This window comes from Poecilia reticulata, chromosome 1 (genome assembly GCF_904066995.2).
Source record: "Poecilia reticulata chromosome 1, P_reticulata-male-v2, whole genome shotgun sequence".
In the NCBI taxonomy this organism is placed as follows: domain Eukaryota; kingdom Metazoa; phylum Chordata; class Actinopteri; order Cyprinodontiformes; family Poeciliidae; genus Poecilia; species Poecilia reticulata.
The window spans coordinates 25,587,547-25,602,448 of record NC_088830.1 but is presented as its reverse complement, the minus strand read 5'-3'; the positions used below and the strand labels follow the sequence as shown (position 1 = coordinate 25,602,448).

The following is a 14,902-nucleotide window of genomic DNA, read 5'->3' as shown; positions in this document are numbered from 1 at the left end:
AATGCATTCAGTCACGTTAACCGCCCTCTCTGATCATCATATAGTCAAGTATAGATGTTAAGTTTGCTAGCAAAGATTAAGAGCAGCCACAATTAAATGTAGTCTTACTGAAAAATGTCTAAAACTGTATAAACATGAAAATGTTTTAGGTGATTTTTCTATGAAATTCAACTAAATCATTTGGAGAAAATGACCTCAATTTGGATTTTTTGCAGCATGCATTAAAATACTCAAACAAAATGCAGCTGGAAGCTGAAATTCCTCAGTAAAATGCTACTTGACACCCTATTGGCTGGCATTTTCAAAGCAACCAATCCAGAAGCACCATTTATTTTCCTTGGTGCTAATTGGCTGAAATAAAACTAGACATTAGTTTCTGTGGAAATACAGAGATGGTTCATTATAAGGTATGTTTGCCGTTTCAAAGGATTGCAGCAGACATTTATAAATGTTTTTAGAAGGTTTTTGAGTATTTACACAACTAAACCCTGCGGATAATGTGTGTCCAAGGTTTGTTGATTTATCTCTACATTTTAAAAGTTTTTCAAAAAAATCTCAAACAAGAATTAGTGTAGGTGGTGAACCGTGATCAATTAATTCATTTTCAGGGTTAATTGGTTCAGCTGCATCACATTTCTTTTTAATAACTTGGAGGTAAAAGTAGTTAATATGGCAGCAAACCGATTTAGCAGCCTTCAAGTCGTGCTTACGAATCTAGAGGAGTTGTCGTTCTTGACGGTCTTTGCGTTGCCAAAGGCCTCCAGGATGGGGTTGGCCTGCAGCAGCTGCTTCTCCAGCTCCCCCTAGTGGAGAAGAGACAATTGCACTCATTTTGTCTCAACTCGAGCAGAAGCACAAACTCTGCAAAGCTGCACATCCTTCATTGTCAAAAATGCATCATAGAGGACTTTTCCTGTAACTGATTTCTTGTTCGCTTTCAAAAGAAAGTCCTAAGGCGACGTTATTGCCCAACCAACCACACGCAGGCACACGCAAAAATACAGATCCTGCACATTCCTGCATGCAGTACATTCCCGCAGAACAGCAAGCCCGCTCAAGCTTCAAGCCCCTGTGAAGCCGGCCCTTTCCATGCAGGCACACACAGCACAGGCGACGACATAACCAGGTTAGCACAGATAGCTCAACATAATGCAAAACAATACAAAATGACAAAAAACAGACTGAATGATAACAGCTGCTGGGTGGAGTGAGAAACCCGAGCAGCTCTACAGTCAAGCCAGTTAAGTGTAGAGCAAGAAACTGAAGCAACAGAGCCACACAGGCAGCAATGCTAAAATGTTAGCACTTTAAATTAAAAGCAAATTAATTTATGCTTTAGAAAAAAACAAAACTTTGAGGGCTTAAAGAAAACAGCTCTATAATGCAAAAATAATATTTTGGATCTAGTTTCTAGCTCTCTTTGTGCACTTGAAATAAAAAACTTTTCCCACGCAAAAAAATATTAGCTTGTCTTGAGCCAATAATTTCATATTGATGAAAAAGTTCCAGTTCGACTTTCAGATTAATTCACTTATGAAACGGTAAAAAAAAAAAAAAAGTCTCGCTATAAGTGAAATAATATGCCAGTAAAACTAGCAGGCCTGTCCCAATAAATCAATTTATTGCATGATAAATTAAAAACAAGCTGTATAATTTCAATTTGCATGATTTATCGTTTCGCTTTATACCAAAAAACTGGACGACAAAAGGCTTCAGTTTGGCTTCAACTGGCCTTTAAAGGAACATTTTATTTACAGTGACTTCATAATTTATTTTAACGTTTCAGTTTTGTTTATCGATTTGAGATTTAAAATGTCTTCCAGTTTTAAATGTCTATTAGAAGCTTATTGATGTTTGAGGATGTGTTCTTGCATCATTACTTGAAAATGGTCTCAAAAACAAGATCATCGTTTATCGTAATAACTTCTGAAACAATTTATCATCCAGTAAAGTTTGTTATCCTGACAGGCCCACGGTCCAGAAAGTTCTTTATTAAGATTAAGGGATTTTTGACTTAAAACTCCTATATCTTACTGAAAAGTTACTTGTAAGCCAGTTTGTGTTATTTCAAGTGTAAAAAAATATTTACACTAAAAACTAGACCAAAAATACTTGGTAATTTTGAGGGGTTTTTTTTGTGTAAACCATGAGTAACAGACATGTTGTGGTTTTACAAGGAACTGCATGTCACATACTTCCCTTTCTGTACAAACGTGAGAGTTTTAACACCAGCAGAACATTCTGTTTTTCACTGATTAGACTAAAAACTCAATAAAAATAAAGTGTCTGAATCACAATCTGATCCGCTTCCATGACACCAAGGACAGATGATTTATTGTTAGTATGGACACAAATGGAGCCAGAGAGATGAACTCACATGGGACAACACAGCACCGCCCTGGAGGGAAGACAGAAAATTCAACACTTTAGAAACATTGTAGGTCAGATATTACATCACAGGAAACCTGGTGGCAGCAAATGGCTGATGGCAAAATGATTTACGAAACGTTTTATGTCAAGTCTTGTCAAACATCCCTAAAGTAGAGTAAGCAGCTGAGGTATGCGTGAATGAAGATGAGCGTTCTGCTCCGGTTCGGTCGCTGGAGGACTGGCGGGCGTGTCGGGGCCTGAGGCAGGAATGCACCGCCGTCGCCCCACCGCTCGTTAAGACGCATGCCTTCACCGATCTGGACTAAAATGGAAATCCACCAAAAACAAGATTGTGGAAAGATCAAGAAGCTGATGAGCTGGAGAACTGGGGCGTTTCCACTCTCACTTATCTCCCACTGTTAGAAAAGAAGAATAAAACAACAAAACAAAGATGTCTGGGTTTCAAACCAACCTGGTCCTTCTTGAACTTTGAGGATGAAGCGACATGAGCAAGATACTGAATGACCTTCTTTGTATTCTCCGTTTTCCCAGCTCCCGACTCGCCACTGCAGAAAACAAAACAAATGCACATCAGACACAATTATTTATAAGTAGTAAAAAGTAATGCACTAAAATGCCCATTCAGAAGGTGAAATGAAAAGATACAAGAGGCTATGGAAATCTAGAAACAAGAACTCGAAATATTTGGCATCACCAAACATGAGAAACTTAAATGGATTCACAAGCCGCTTTGAAAGTTCAGTTTTTAATTAGACAATAAATCAATATGTTGTGATCAGTATCAAAAGATAATATGTTGGAGAATATTTAATAAATTCTACAAATTCCTATCCAGAACCGCACGGCATTCTGGGAGATGTAGGCAGAGGAAAGTTTTTAGCTGCTCAGCCTCTCAAAGCCAGTTGGTGGAATCAACAAACAGATTATTTCACTTACAATATGATAAAAAATGTCTTTTATAAATTAGAAAATCTGCCAGTGGAACTAACACTTTTTCATCATTAGATATTTCTTGCTAAAAAGTTGTTAGCTAGTTTTGTCTTTTTCCCCCTCAAATGTGTCAAGATATTTGCACTTGAAATGGACCAAAAATGTTGGGTAAAATTTAGTATTTTTGCAGTGCAACTTATTTTTAAAACCTATTCATGTTTAAATGTAAGTTTTACAAAAAGAAAGTAAAATCAGAAGAATCAATGAAACCTACGTGCAAAGGATGGACTGATCCTCTCGATCTGTTAAGAAAAAGAATAATGAGTAAAAAAAAAATAATACAAAACTTGGTGCAAAGCCAAGTTAACAAGCAGCAACAGAGTGCAGGATTGTACAAGTCTGCAGCTTCTGCTAAGTGCCAACAAACACACATTGTAGTTTAATAATTACTGCTCATTTAAACAGGAAAACTTCCAGCTGCTCCGTTAACCCCCTGGCAGCGCTGGCTTTAGCTCCCCCCTTCACAAAAGCTGCATTTTGTAGACAGATTTACAAATGTGTGCAAATCTGTCTACATTCTGCTAATGTTGAAAACGCCACAATTTTGCAATTGTAGAGTTTTCATTAAATAGGAAGTTCAAATAAACATTAATAAGCTTGCTAACATGATAATTCAGTAACAATCTTGGCAGTGACAGATGTGAACAGTTACATCGGTTACATCAGCCACGGCGTCGGCGCTCATGGCGGAAACGTCAACGTCAGAAACGTCAGATTCAGGAGCAACAAAGCGCTTATACTTGGAGCGCCATTTTGGGGAAAGTATAGTCTGTGGATTTAGAGAAGAGTTATGGATTCAACAAGTTCAAATGGCCCACAATTTTATTTATTTATTTAATCAACTGTGCGATGACCAGAGCTGTGATGGAGCCAGACAGTTGTCTGAAACAACAACTACAAACCACAAAGATGACCACTTCCTGTCATCATCTTCATGGTTTTCAGCTGCAGTAACACTGGCTCTCTATTTTGATACAGCTGCATAGCGACGTCATCCGAGCCCAAAACCTTTTTTTTTAATTGCCATGTTTCCATTAGCAAATTTATTTCATAATTTCAATTTGCACAATTTTATGGTGAATGGAAATGCAGCTACAGATACAAATGCAGAGGAAACATTACAGTGAACTTACTAACATTTTATGTTTACATTCTAGACTGTAGGCCTGTCACAATACATTTTGCTGAACGATAAATCGTCCCAGTAATTATTGCGATAAACACAGATATTGTTGTTTTGCAACCATTTTCAATGCAGGAAAACATTCTGAAAGATCAATAAACTTTAAATTCCAATAAACATTTATCACTGAACCTGGAAGGCATCCAGAGACTTTTGTCATCCAGCTTTTGGTAGAAAGAGATTAATTAAAGAGAAAAACGATAAATTATTGAGCTGGTTTTAATTGATTTACTGTGTTTTCTGAGTGAACCTCTGTGTGTGTTGAGCATCACTAGTCGTCCTCAGTAAGCCGCTCACCCTGCATCATGCTCCGGTAGGCCGTGTCGGTGATGGCGTAGATGTGCGGCGGCATCTCGTGCCTCTTCTTGCCCTTGTACATGTTGACGATCTCCTCGCTGTAGATGGGCAGGTTCTTGTACGGGTTGATCACCACACAGAAGAGACCCGAGTACGTCTGTGGCAGACAGGAAGTGACGTTTAGAGTGAAACGGGGAGCGTCTGAACGTTCCCCGCAGACCGTTTCCCACTCACATAGATGAGTCCGGAGTAGTATCTCTCCTTGAGGTTGTGCAGGACGGAGGCCTCGTTCAGGCAGGTGAGCTCCGCCATGTCCTCCACCTTGCTGAACTTGGGCGGATTCATTTTCTGGATGTCGTCCTTGTTCACTTTCACCTGAGATTCGCAGAGATGAGCGTTACCGACTGCTGTGACATTAGGGATGGGAATCGGTCGATTACTTGGATTCGACAAGCTGCTCATTGGTTAAAGTAACGTGTGACGCATTTGCATGACTGCAATATGCACAAGATGGCGTCGTAGAAATAGAGCTCCAAAATTTGTTTACATTTAATAAAAAAAAGACAATGCTACTAGGGCCAGTTGCAACATGTTTAGTCACAATGAAAGGAGGAAATGCCTCCAACATCCTGAACCAGCTGATCAAACAACCTGCAACCGATTTCTACTAAACCTCTGGAGATGATGATGCAAAGAAGGATTCTTCATAAAAATCAAGAATGGACAATTCTGACCATCCTGTTCATTAGACAGTCTTGGGGAAAACGGTGCGTCTTCAGTGAGAGGCTTCTTCAGATTCGCTGTAATACAGACAGCTGCAGGAGATCTTTCCTGCCAACAGCATTTTCTGTCTGCAATAATTCTTTGAAGAATTTGAATTCATACGAGTTACAACAATATTTAATTTCCCTTCGGGATCAATAAGGTATTTTTGAATTTGAATGTGAAATGATTCATCTGTTGCTTAGCAACAGTGGTGACTCTGGGGGGGGGGGTTATTTTATTAATGTTGGCGTCACACTGCATGAATGATCTCCGTCGTTATCGTTTACAATCATGCTCAATAAATTAGAAATAAGATTTTCAGACAACGTTCGTTTATTATAATAAATCAAAAACTGTTGATGTGCAGAAAGCTGCACTTCATGTTAAAATTTGACAGAGGGATTCTCATCGTTTAAAGCTGCAGTATGTAACTTTTATAAAGAATCTGATTTTTACATATTTGTTAAAACTAAGATAATCTGAAAATATTGATCTCCTCCACATTGTCCCTGAGCTGCTATCGCCTACTGAAGAAAACGCTCCCGGCCAAAAACAACCAATCAGAGCGAGGAGGCGGGTCTTAGAGCTGTCAGTCAACCTCATGTATTGGCTGCCAAATGTGCCAACAGGGAGAAACAACTTACAGGTAAACAGTTTATCTGAGGTCGTGGGTGGCCATGCCAAGTAAACTGAATGCACAGATTGACTGACAGCGCTAAGACCCGCCCCCTGGCTCTGATTGGTTCAGCTCAGTTTTATCCGTCTCTTACCAAACGGTCACAACATGGTGACAGTTTCAACAAATATCTGTAGTAGTTACATACTGCGGGTTTGGGAAAGTTTTAATCCCGTTTGGACCGATCAAGGTGAATATTTTTAACTGAGTTTATTTCTCAGCTCGATGGACCTTCACCTTCTTGCCGGAGTCGGACAGCTCCACCACGCACTCGTCGCCCTTCTCCTCCTTCAGCGACCCGGCCTCATATCCCTGCTTCTCGCTGGGGACCCACACCAGCTTCTTGGAGGCCCAGTCGGCCTGGGCCAGCGGGTCGTTGATGCCGCTCCGGTCCCCGTACAGGAACTTGTCTGCGTCCGTCATGGTGGCTGCAAAACAGGAGGTTAAATGAACAGCTCAGAGGTTAATTTAAGAAAGCGCGTCAAGAAATCATTCAGCAAATTTTATATTAAGAATTTTTATTTTATTTCTAGATTTCAATAATTCAATATAGCATTATATTTAATGTTTAGTATGTAGATTCACTTTTTAGACTCGACATCTAGATGCATTTTCACATTTAGGTTTAATAGGCAAATTCAGATTTAACAATTAGATTGAATATTCACATTTGGGTTTATTCAAATTTAATATTATTCAAGTTTAGATTTGCTAAAATTGTGTGTAAACATGAGTTTTTTAAAGACGTTTGCATCTTAAATGTTAAAATGTCCTAAATGTGAGAAAAGTAATCCAGATATATAAAAAAGAAAAACATCTCCTGAATATTTTTCACTACTAAATTTCTCGCCCTCAAAACATAATTTCCCAGTTTTGTGTACAACTAAAACGCAGCACAAGTAAAATTTGTTTATTAGCAGCAGCAGGAATGTCGCATGCTGCAACAGGAAGACATTTAAAAAACTTTCGGTCTAAAAAGAGAAAATCGCTAAAGGGCCTTCGAGTTACAGCTATAAGAAACCGTTATGACGGCTCTGCAGCGCCTCAGTCTGAATCATCCCAAGATGTGAACTTTGGATAACAGGCTTTTGTTTCTGTGGAACAGCGCCGGTCCAGACACGTCGCTGCTGCAACAGCTGCTCGACATTCTTCTACTGTATCGTTTCGTCTCCTCCGTCATTTATGCCTCTTTATCCTAAACCCACAAAAACAATGAAAACATGAGACCAACTCCCTGAGGATGCCTCATCAGTAAGAGGTCAGCTGCCTGACCTTGTCATTTTCTTACTTGTATGAATTAGTCATTTTAAAGATATTAATGTTTCCAGAGGTCATCTGGGGTCAACCAGCCTTGACCCTTGGTGTGGGTCAATCCACATTTTTTGTTTACAAAAAAAAAAGAAAAAACAAATATGGTTTCAATCAACTGTGCTACATTTGTGCAACAAAAATGTACAATTTTTAAGATTTACAATTTTTAAGGAAAAAAAAAAAAAAAGTTTCCAGAGGTCACCAGAGGTCGACCTGAGTTGAAGTCTGTTATGCCGACCTCCATCACTTTTGGAAACAAGTTTTTGACTCTTTTATAATAAATTAAGCTCTTTTCTTTTTAAATCAGCCGATGTCTCTCTGGCTGATCTGCGTGAATCCCAGACTATATTTCCAGAGGTCAAAGGTCAGCCAGCCAAACCACATTTACCAAAAAAATCTAAATATGGTTTCAATCAACTGTGCTAAATTTGTACAACAATTTTTGGTTGTGTAGCTATCATTTTAAAGATAATGTTTCCATAGGTCAAAGGTCAACCAACCAATCCACATTTACAAAAACAAAATGTTTTATGTTCCTTCGCCTGTTGCAACAAAATCAATTATGTATGATAAATTCAAACAACCTCAATAATTTCCATTGTTTGTTTTTTTTCAATTTCTACCAAAAACCTGGATGAAAAGTTTCCCGTCTCAACTTCTGTTGTATTTATTTAAAATGTTTTCCAGTTAAATGTTTACTAGAATTTAAAGGTTTATTGATCTTTAGGCGTTTTCGCACTGCAGGGAACAGAACAGAACGGAACGGTTCCGACCGTGTTTGCATTAGAACTTGTGACCGTTTCCACAAGAGCTGTGGTTCCAATCGGGCCGGCCAAGCGGTTCTGCTTAGAACCAGCAGCTGATTGGCCGCTGGTTGTGATGGAGTCAGACGTTGATTTTCCGCTGGCTCTCACTAAACTATATTTTGTAAAGAGTGCTCTTTTCAATATGTTTATCATTAGTTTTAATTAGCAATGGATTCGTCTCAATATAGAGCAATAACGGGTCAAATGATGAGGTTTTTTTTTTCCTCTGCTGATGAACGAGTACAGAATGAGCTGATCGGTCAACGAGGAATGAAAAGGTTTTCCGCCGCATCTCTGAGGAAAAGGCTTCGGCTGCTACATCGAAACCATTGTTTAGTTTCAAAAATAATGACGTCCGGTACCGCTTCGATGGCCCTCAAACACAACGGGTCCGGAACCGCTCCGTTCCTTGCAGTGCGAAAACGGCTGGAATCTGTTCTTCATCATTACTTGAAAACTGTCTCAAATAAAAACGTTATCATTTATCGCAATAACCTATGGGATAATTTATCGTCCAGAAAAAACTTGCAGTGACAAACCTAATACAATTTCAGATTATCTTTTAAAAATGTTCCCTGATGTCACCAGAGGTCAACCTGCCTCTCCTCATCTACAAAAACAACTAAAAATTATTTAAATTAATTGTGATAACTTTATGCAGCTGAAATGTTAACACAGTGGGTTGATTGAAGCCAAATGTGTTTGATTTTGTGAAACACGGCGGCCGTTGGTTGACACCTGATGACCTCCAAGGCATCTGGAAACATTTATAAACGTTTGACATGAATTTTGTTTAATTCGAAGACGACTGAGGTGTTTGCAGAATCTGTTAGACTCCTGAAGGAAGTGATGCTTTGAGGGGAGGAATGTTAGTGCAAGTCTGGACAGAGAGAGATATCATGTCCTGATCGCACCCTGAAGAGAAGGAAAAGATAAAAACAGCGCAGAGATGTTGACAGAAAAAGACGTGAGCTCCATTAAAACGCATTTAGATGAGCTGCTTGTTCTAGAGTCGACGATCAGAGCGATGGAAGACGGATTGTGTGTGTGTGTGTGGGGATAAGAGCGATCTCCTGAGTGTGCGCTTGTTTATCGAGTGAGGGATGAAGGGATAAGCACTCAAGGTGCCACCTGCGTCTCTCCTAAGTGCATTATGCGCTCAGACTCCTGAAGAGGAGCAGCGCTGCCACAGGACAGACGAAATGCTATGCTAGCTGCGGCGGCGGAGGCGGCTGCATATTCTCTGAGTTGCAGTCATGCGTTTGCGGCTTCACTTTCAGAGCCACCCATGGGGCAACTTCTGGAGGAAGTTGCACAAACCGCCTCCGTGCTTCAGTTCAAGCTTCTGCAGTAATTCATCTGCATGCAGCCCAGCTGCACAGCTTAATCTTTTGTGCTCAGCATCATCTTCGCTGTTCTGTCCCTGGCTGCCTGTCAATCCGAGCTTTATCCAGGCTAAGGCACCGAGCACGAGCCCTGCCACCTGCAGCAACTAATCATTGGTTTACTCACCGATTAATCGCTCGTTCTGGCAAATAAATAATTATTCTGCCAATTAATCGAGTATTCTGCCGATTAATCGCGTAAAGAATTGCCACATACTGCTGATTTTTCATTGAATACTTTTATATATATTAGAAATGCACTAAAAGATGCAAAACAATTCTTTTTTTTAAATTAGAAAACATTTTATTGCCTAAAATGCAACAATATAGCATTCCTCTCCTCATCCTAGCACAGGATGCATCTACAGCAAAAAAATACGTTGGAACAAATTTGTGAAAAGTTCAGGAAATTCTGCCTGACTTAGTGCAGAGTTTGGCTGTTTTATTGATCATTTTTAGATAAATGAATGCCTGGATTGAAAAAGATGCTTTAGAACCAGGTGGAGTTAAAAAGGCCACTTGAGTTTAGGGTCAAACAAATGTACAAACCTTTTATCTTAAATGCAAAAAGTTTCTATTTCTTTTCTGCAGTTGTGACTTAATTACGACTCAGATTATGTCGTTCTTTTAGCAAACAGCCATTTTTAGTCTGTATACACCTGCAAAGTTGATCGATTCATCACAATTAATCTGATCAACACGATCAGAAAGAATTCTGTAGATTTTCTTTTAGATGTTCTGGTTTTTAGTAGATCAGGACAGGTAGATTCAGGAAGTAGGTCTTATTTTTAACAAAACCAAACAGCTGGTTGTCTGAGCCAAAGCAAAAAGAGGAAGGCTGCCATCATGTCGATCACATCTCTGTTTAAAAGCCTCGCCCAGCTGAGGAAACCTCATATGTGCAACTCTTGACAGGCCGACATGTCGCCTCTTTTGTGTGTGTGCAAACCAAATCTGTAGCCTGGAGCTGCTTAACAGCTGGGTGTGTGTTGCTGTTGCTGCTGCTGCAGAAACAACAAACTACACCTGCCGTAATTACAGGCACTCTGAACAGTTTACATTTGGGTTTGTTCCGTCCTGCTGCTGCTGCTTCTGGTGGCATTTTATTTCCTGCTACAAGCAACGTCTTAACTTCACACACGAGAATCTTTTGCGCTTAATAAAGCATAAATAAGTAAGTTTGTATAGATTTGGAGTAAATTAGTAAAAAGGTGTTCAGTGTTTCCAATCAGATTGACTGGAAACACCTGATCCAGGTGCGAAACTGACCTCTCACCAGCAAAACTAAACCGACTTAAAGCTGCAATTCTTTATTTAAATTGATTCATAGCTTAAAATAAGCCCTGCATACTTCATGTAGTTAGGATGAGCTACTTTTTCGTGCATTTTGGAACCAAAACATAAGTAAATAAAAGAGCCGACCTTGTTTTCAGCAGCAGGTAAGCTGTGTGTCCGTGTCGGTCCCGCTCCACTCGGCGGCGTGTCGCTGATTCTCCTCCCCGGGATGAAGTGCAGTCTGTCGGCTCGCCGCTCCGTCCAGCCGCTCGGAGTGGAGGTTCGGACAGGATGGATGCCGCACAGCTTCTCAGCGGCGCTGTTTTATTTTTCGCAGGTGAGCAAAAGTTCCCGCCCACTTCCCCAGGCGCAGCGCGCTGCTGCGCATGGTGCGTTCAGGAGCGCCTCGTAAAGGACAAAAAAACCAAAACGGGACTTCTCAAAATCGCTGCTGCAAAAGGTTTAAATCCAAACGCACAATCTGTACGCAATTTCAGAAGAAAGAGGGTTCAGATTATGTCAAAAATCTCTTTTCGCGCATTTTGTTTTGTTTTGATGCGTTATGGATCAAATTAATTTCATTTTGGGTCGTTTCCAGATCACGAATGTCGTCAAAGGGCCTGTTGTGTCAGATTATATTTATAAAACTCATTAATAAACTGTTAAAATGTTAATAAATAGCGTTATCTCCATTCAATACGTCTTAAAATTTAATTTAGATAGATAGATAGATAGATAGATAGATAGATAGATAGATAGATAGATAGATAGATAGATAGATAGATAGATAGATAGATAGATAGATAGATAGATAGAATTTGTTTGTTGAAAAAAAACCCTCAGATTTCTCTTATAATCAACTGATTTTTGAAAGGTTTGACACACAGATCTTGAACACACCATTTGCCAAAACATGTTGGTGGCAGCATCATGCTGTGGTGAGACAGCTCTAAATCTACAGCCAGAGTTACGTCAAATCAAAACGTATTCAACTATCAGAATGGCCCAGTCAAAGTTCAGAACAAAATATGTTTGGAAACCTTTAGTAAGTTTTAAAAAATGTTTAAGCAGCTGACAAACCACAAAAACGTGCCACAAAGTTGGTGAACATATCAGCAGCATTAAACCGCAGGATGTTAAAAATGTGAAATAAAGTTATTTGCAGGATTTTACTGCATATTTCAGTCTTTATTTCTGGTATAAAAATAGAAAAATGACGTGAAATAAAGTAAAACAAAGAAGACACCGGAAGCTGAATCATTCATAGCTCAAAGATTCAGTGAATGCCGGTGAACTCATGGCGCGTTTGTGTGTTTCTCGCTGCGTCGGAAAGAAGAGTTTCTCTGTTACCTGAGCGATCTGAGCAGGGGTGTGGCAGATTGCCGTGTCTGATGTGGAAACACGAAATAAAACACAGAGCAGGGCGGAAACACCAACATGTCTGACTGAAAAGCAAACGTTTTCATAGCTGTTTAATGTTTAAAAATCCTCGCTCTGCAGCGGCGGGTCTCAGACGGGAGTTTCAGGGGAACCAAACCTCCCAAACAAGGTAACACATCTACCTGCACCGCGTCTCCCATCCACCAATGAGGTTTCAGCTGAGTTTCCTACCATATATGGTCAGACAGGAGCAGAAAGAAAGAGAAGAAGACTTGAGGAAAGAGAAGTGAGCGTTTCCTCGGTGTTTGGTTTGCTCTGCGTGCCTCGTCATCAGCCCCTGTCATCCTGCGGCTTCACGTGGGTCACACATCAAAGATGAGCTGATATTAAGAAGAGGCAGCGTGCTGCAACAAGAATGAAGCAAGAAAACAGAAGGAAAAAGCTTCCCTTGATGAAAATGATGCACAAGCGAGAGAGTAATGCTTTTAGCAGCTGTTAAATTTATGTTGAAATCTAAAGTTGCAGCATGTAACTTTCATTTTTATTTGTTAAAATTGTCACATGTGACAGGACATTATTACGCATCCTCTCTGAGCTGCTATTGCCATCTGAAGAAACACTCCGACCAAAAACAACCAATCAGAGCCAGGAGGCGGGCCTTAGCGCTGTCAATCATTTCCTGAACTCACTGCTAAATGTGCTGATGGTGGAGGAACAACTTACTTACAGAAGAACCATTTATCCGGTGGCTATGCTAACTAGTCTTAGCATTCACGACAGAGTCTGGTGATTGGCAGCGCTAAGACCCGCCTTCAGGCTCTGATTGGTTGTTTCTAGTTAGCACTGGGAGAAGGGAGACGCTCAGTTTTTTAACAGATTATCCAACTCATACGACTCTGTTACAACATAGTGACAGTTTCAACAGACATGTAAAAGTAATGTATTCTTTATAAAAGTTACAGACTGCAGCTTTACGTGGCACATGAACATATTAAAATCAGGTTTAAACAAAGGACACTGCAAAACACTTAATTTATTTATTTATTTGCCACGTTAAACCCAAAACCTTTCCTGTGTTACTGGGATTTAATGTGACAAACCACAGAGTAACGCATAAAACCACAAACCAGTCGATGGGGGCATGAAGTGAGAGGTGCTGTGCATCCTATTTGCAAAAAAGAAAACAGAAAAACAATCATGCATGCAAATGCTCATGCCTCAGGCAGGTTACTGTTCAAACCGTTACTGGTGTGACCTGTGGGAGGATTGCCAGGAGAAACACACACATTCATGGAGTCTGCATGCTCTTCCATGAACGAACACACAAACTTCATGCAGAAACCCAGGATAAGATTCAAATCCACACATTTACTCATAAAATCTGTCAATTATTCAGATTTTATTATTATTATTTTTATTATTCAGTGTTTTAGGTTTGGATTTAGATCATATTCATGTATATTTGCTTTGTCAGGTTTTGCCACTCAGTTCCTTCGTTGCTCAACAAGTTTTACCATGCTCAGATCATCAGTATTGCTTAAAAGATCTTATTCTGTTCTTTCCTTTGTATTTAGTTTCATTCATTTGTGTAGATTTGTTTTCCAGTTGGACAGCAAACATAATGATACAGGGAAAAGCTGACATGGAAGATATTCAGAATGGCCTAGTTAAAGTCCACGCCTAAATAGAGTTGAGAATCTGTGAAAGAATTTACCAAAGAAGGGTCAGAAATGTCAGTCTGTCATGATGACGTATTAGGACAGATACAGAAAAAGATTCCTCCCAGAAAAATCACAAAATTTAGACATTTTCTAAAAAGAAAAAAAAAAACATGGAAATTTCTGCGATCCAAAAGTCAAGCAAAATTGTCAGAAAAAAAAAAAAAGTTCCAGCTAAATTTGGTAGAAAAAAACCTGGGAAATTTCTGAGTATCGAATGTCAAAAATTTGTGGGAAAAAAAAATTCAAGCTCAATTTAATAAATGTTGTAGAAAAAAAATCCGTGGAAATTTCTGAGTTCCTGAAGAGAATCGCTGCTCCTTTTCAGGAGTCTGAGCGCATAATGCACTTAGGAGAGACGCAGGTGGCACCTTGAGTGCTTATCCCTTCATCCCTCACTCGATAAAAAAAAAAACCCTCAAATTTTAAAGTTGATCTCAGAAATTTTCTAGAAAAAAAAAATCCTGTTTCAAAAGTTGAACATTTTTTTAAACTTAAATTTTCTTTATTGCAAATTTTCAACTTCTGAAACATATTTCTGAGGTTTTTTTGGGGGGGCAAAAATTTACTGGTTGTTGCCATATGTTGTCGTAATACGTGAATGTTTAAACCTTAAAGAAACATACTCAAGGATTTCAAATGTGCTTTAACAAAGTATTTACTCAGGTGAGCTAAATGGAAAAGTCACTCAGCTTTTTGAACTACTGTTGTTAAAACTGTGAACA

At 39.4% G+C, this 14,902-nt stretch overlaps 1 protein-coding gene across 2 annotated transcripts in view; it reads right to left on the bottom strand.

The window, feature by feature from the left end:
- The window catches only part of LOC103467636 (myosin-9-like), a 34,208-nt gene extending 22,802 nt beyond the window's left edge, over positions 1–11,406 (bottom strand). Inside the window, exons 1-8 of one of the 2 annotated variants that reach the window (XM_008414202.3) lie at positions 11,227–11,406; positions 6,540–6,730; positions 5,096–5,236; positions 4,862–5,018; positions 3,596–3,623; positions 2,843–2,936; positions 2,378–2,398; positions 711–803 (exon numbers count right to left, since the gene is read on the bottom strand). In XM_008414202.3, coding sequence (XP_008412424.2) covers positions 711–803; positions 2,378–2,398; positions 2,843–2,936; positions 3,596–3,623; positions 4,862–5,018; positions 5,096–5,236; positions 6,540–6,725 — 720 coding nt within the window. In that variant the 5' untranslated portion in view covers positions 6,726–6,730; positions 11,227–11,406. The remainder of the gene's footprint in view (positions 1–710; positions 804–2,377; positions 2,399–2,842; positions 2,937–3,595; positions 3,624–4,861; positions 5,019–5,095; positions 5,237–6,539; positions 6,731–11,226) is intronic. The other variant, XM_008414211.3, reaches the window with a different exon arrangement.
- Between the last annotated feature and the right edge of the window lie 3,496 nt (positions 11,407–14,902).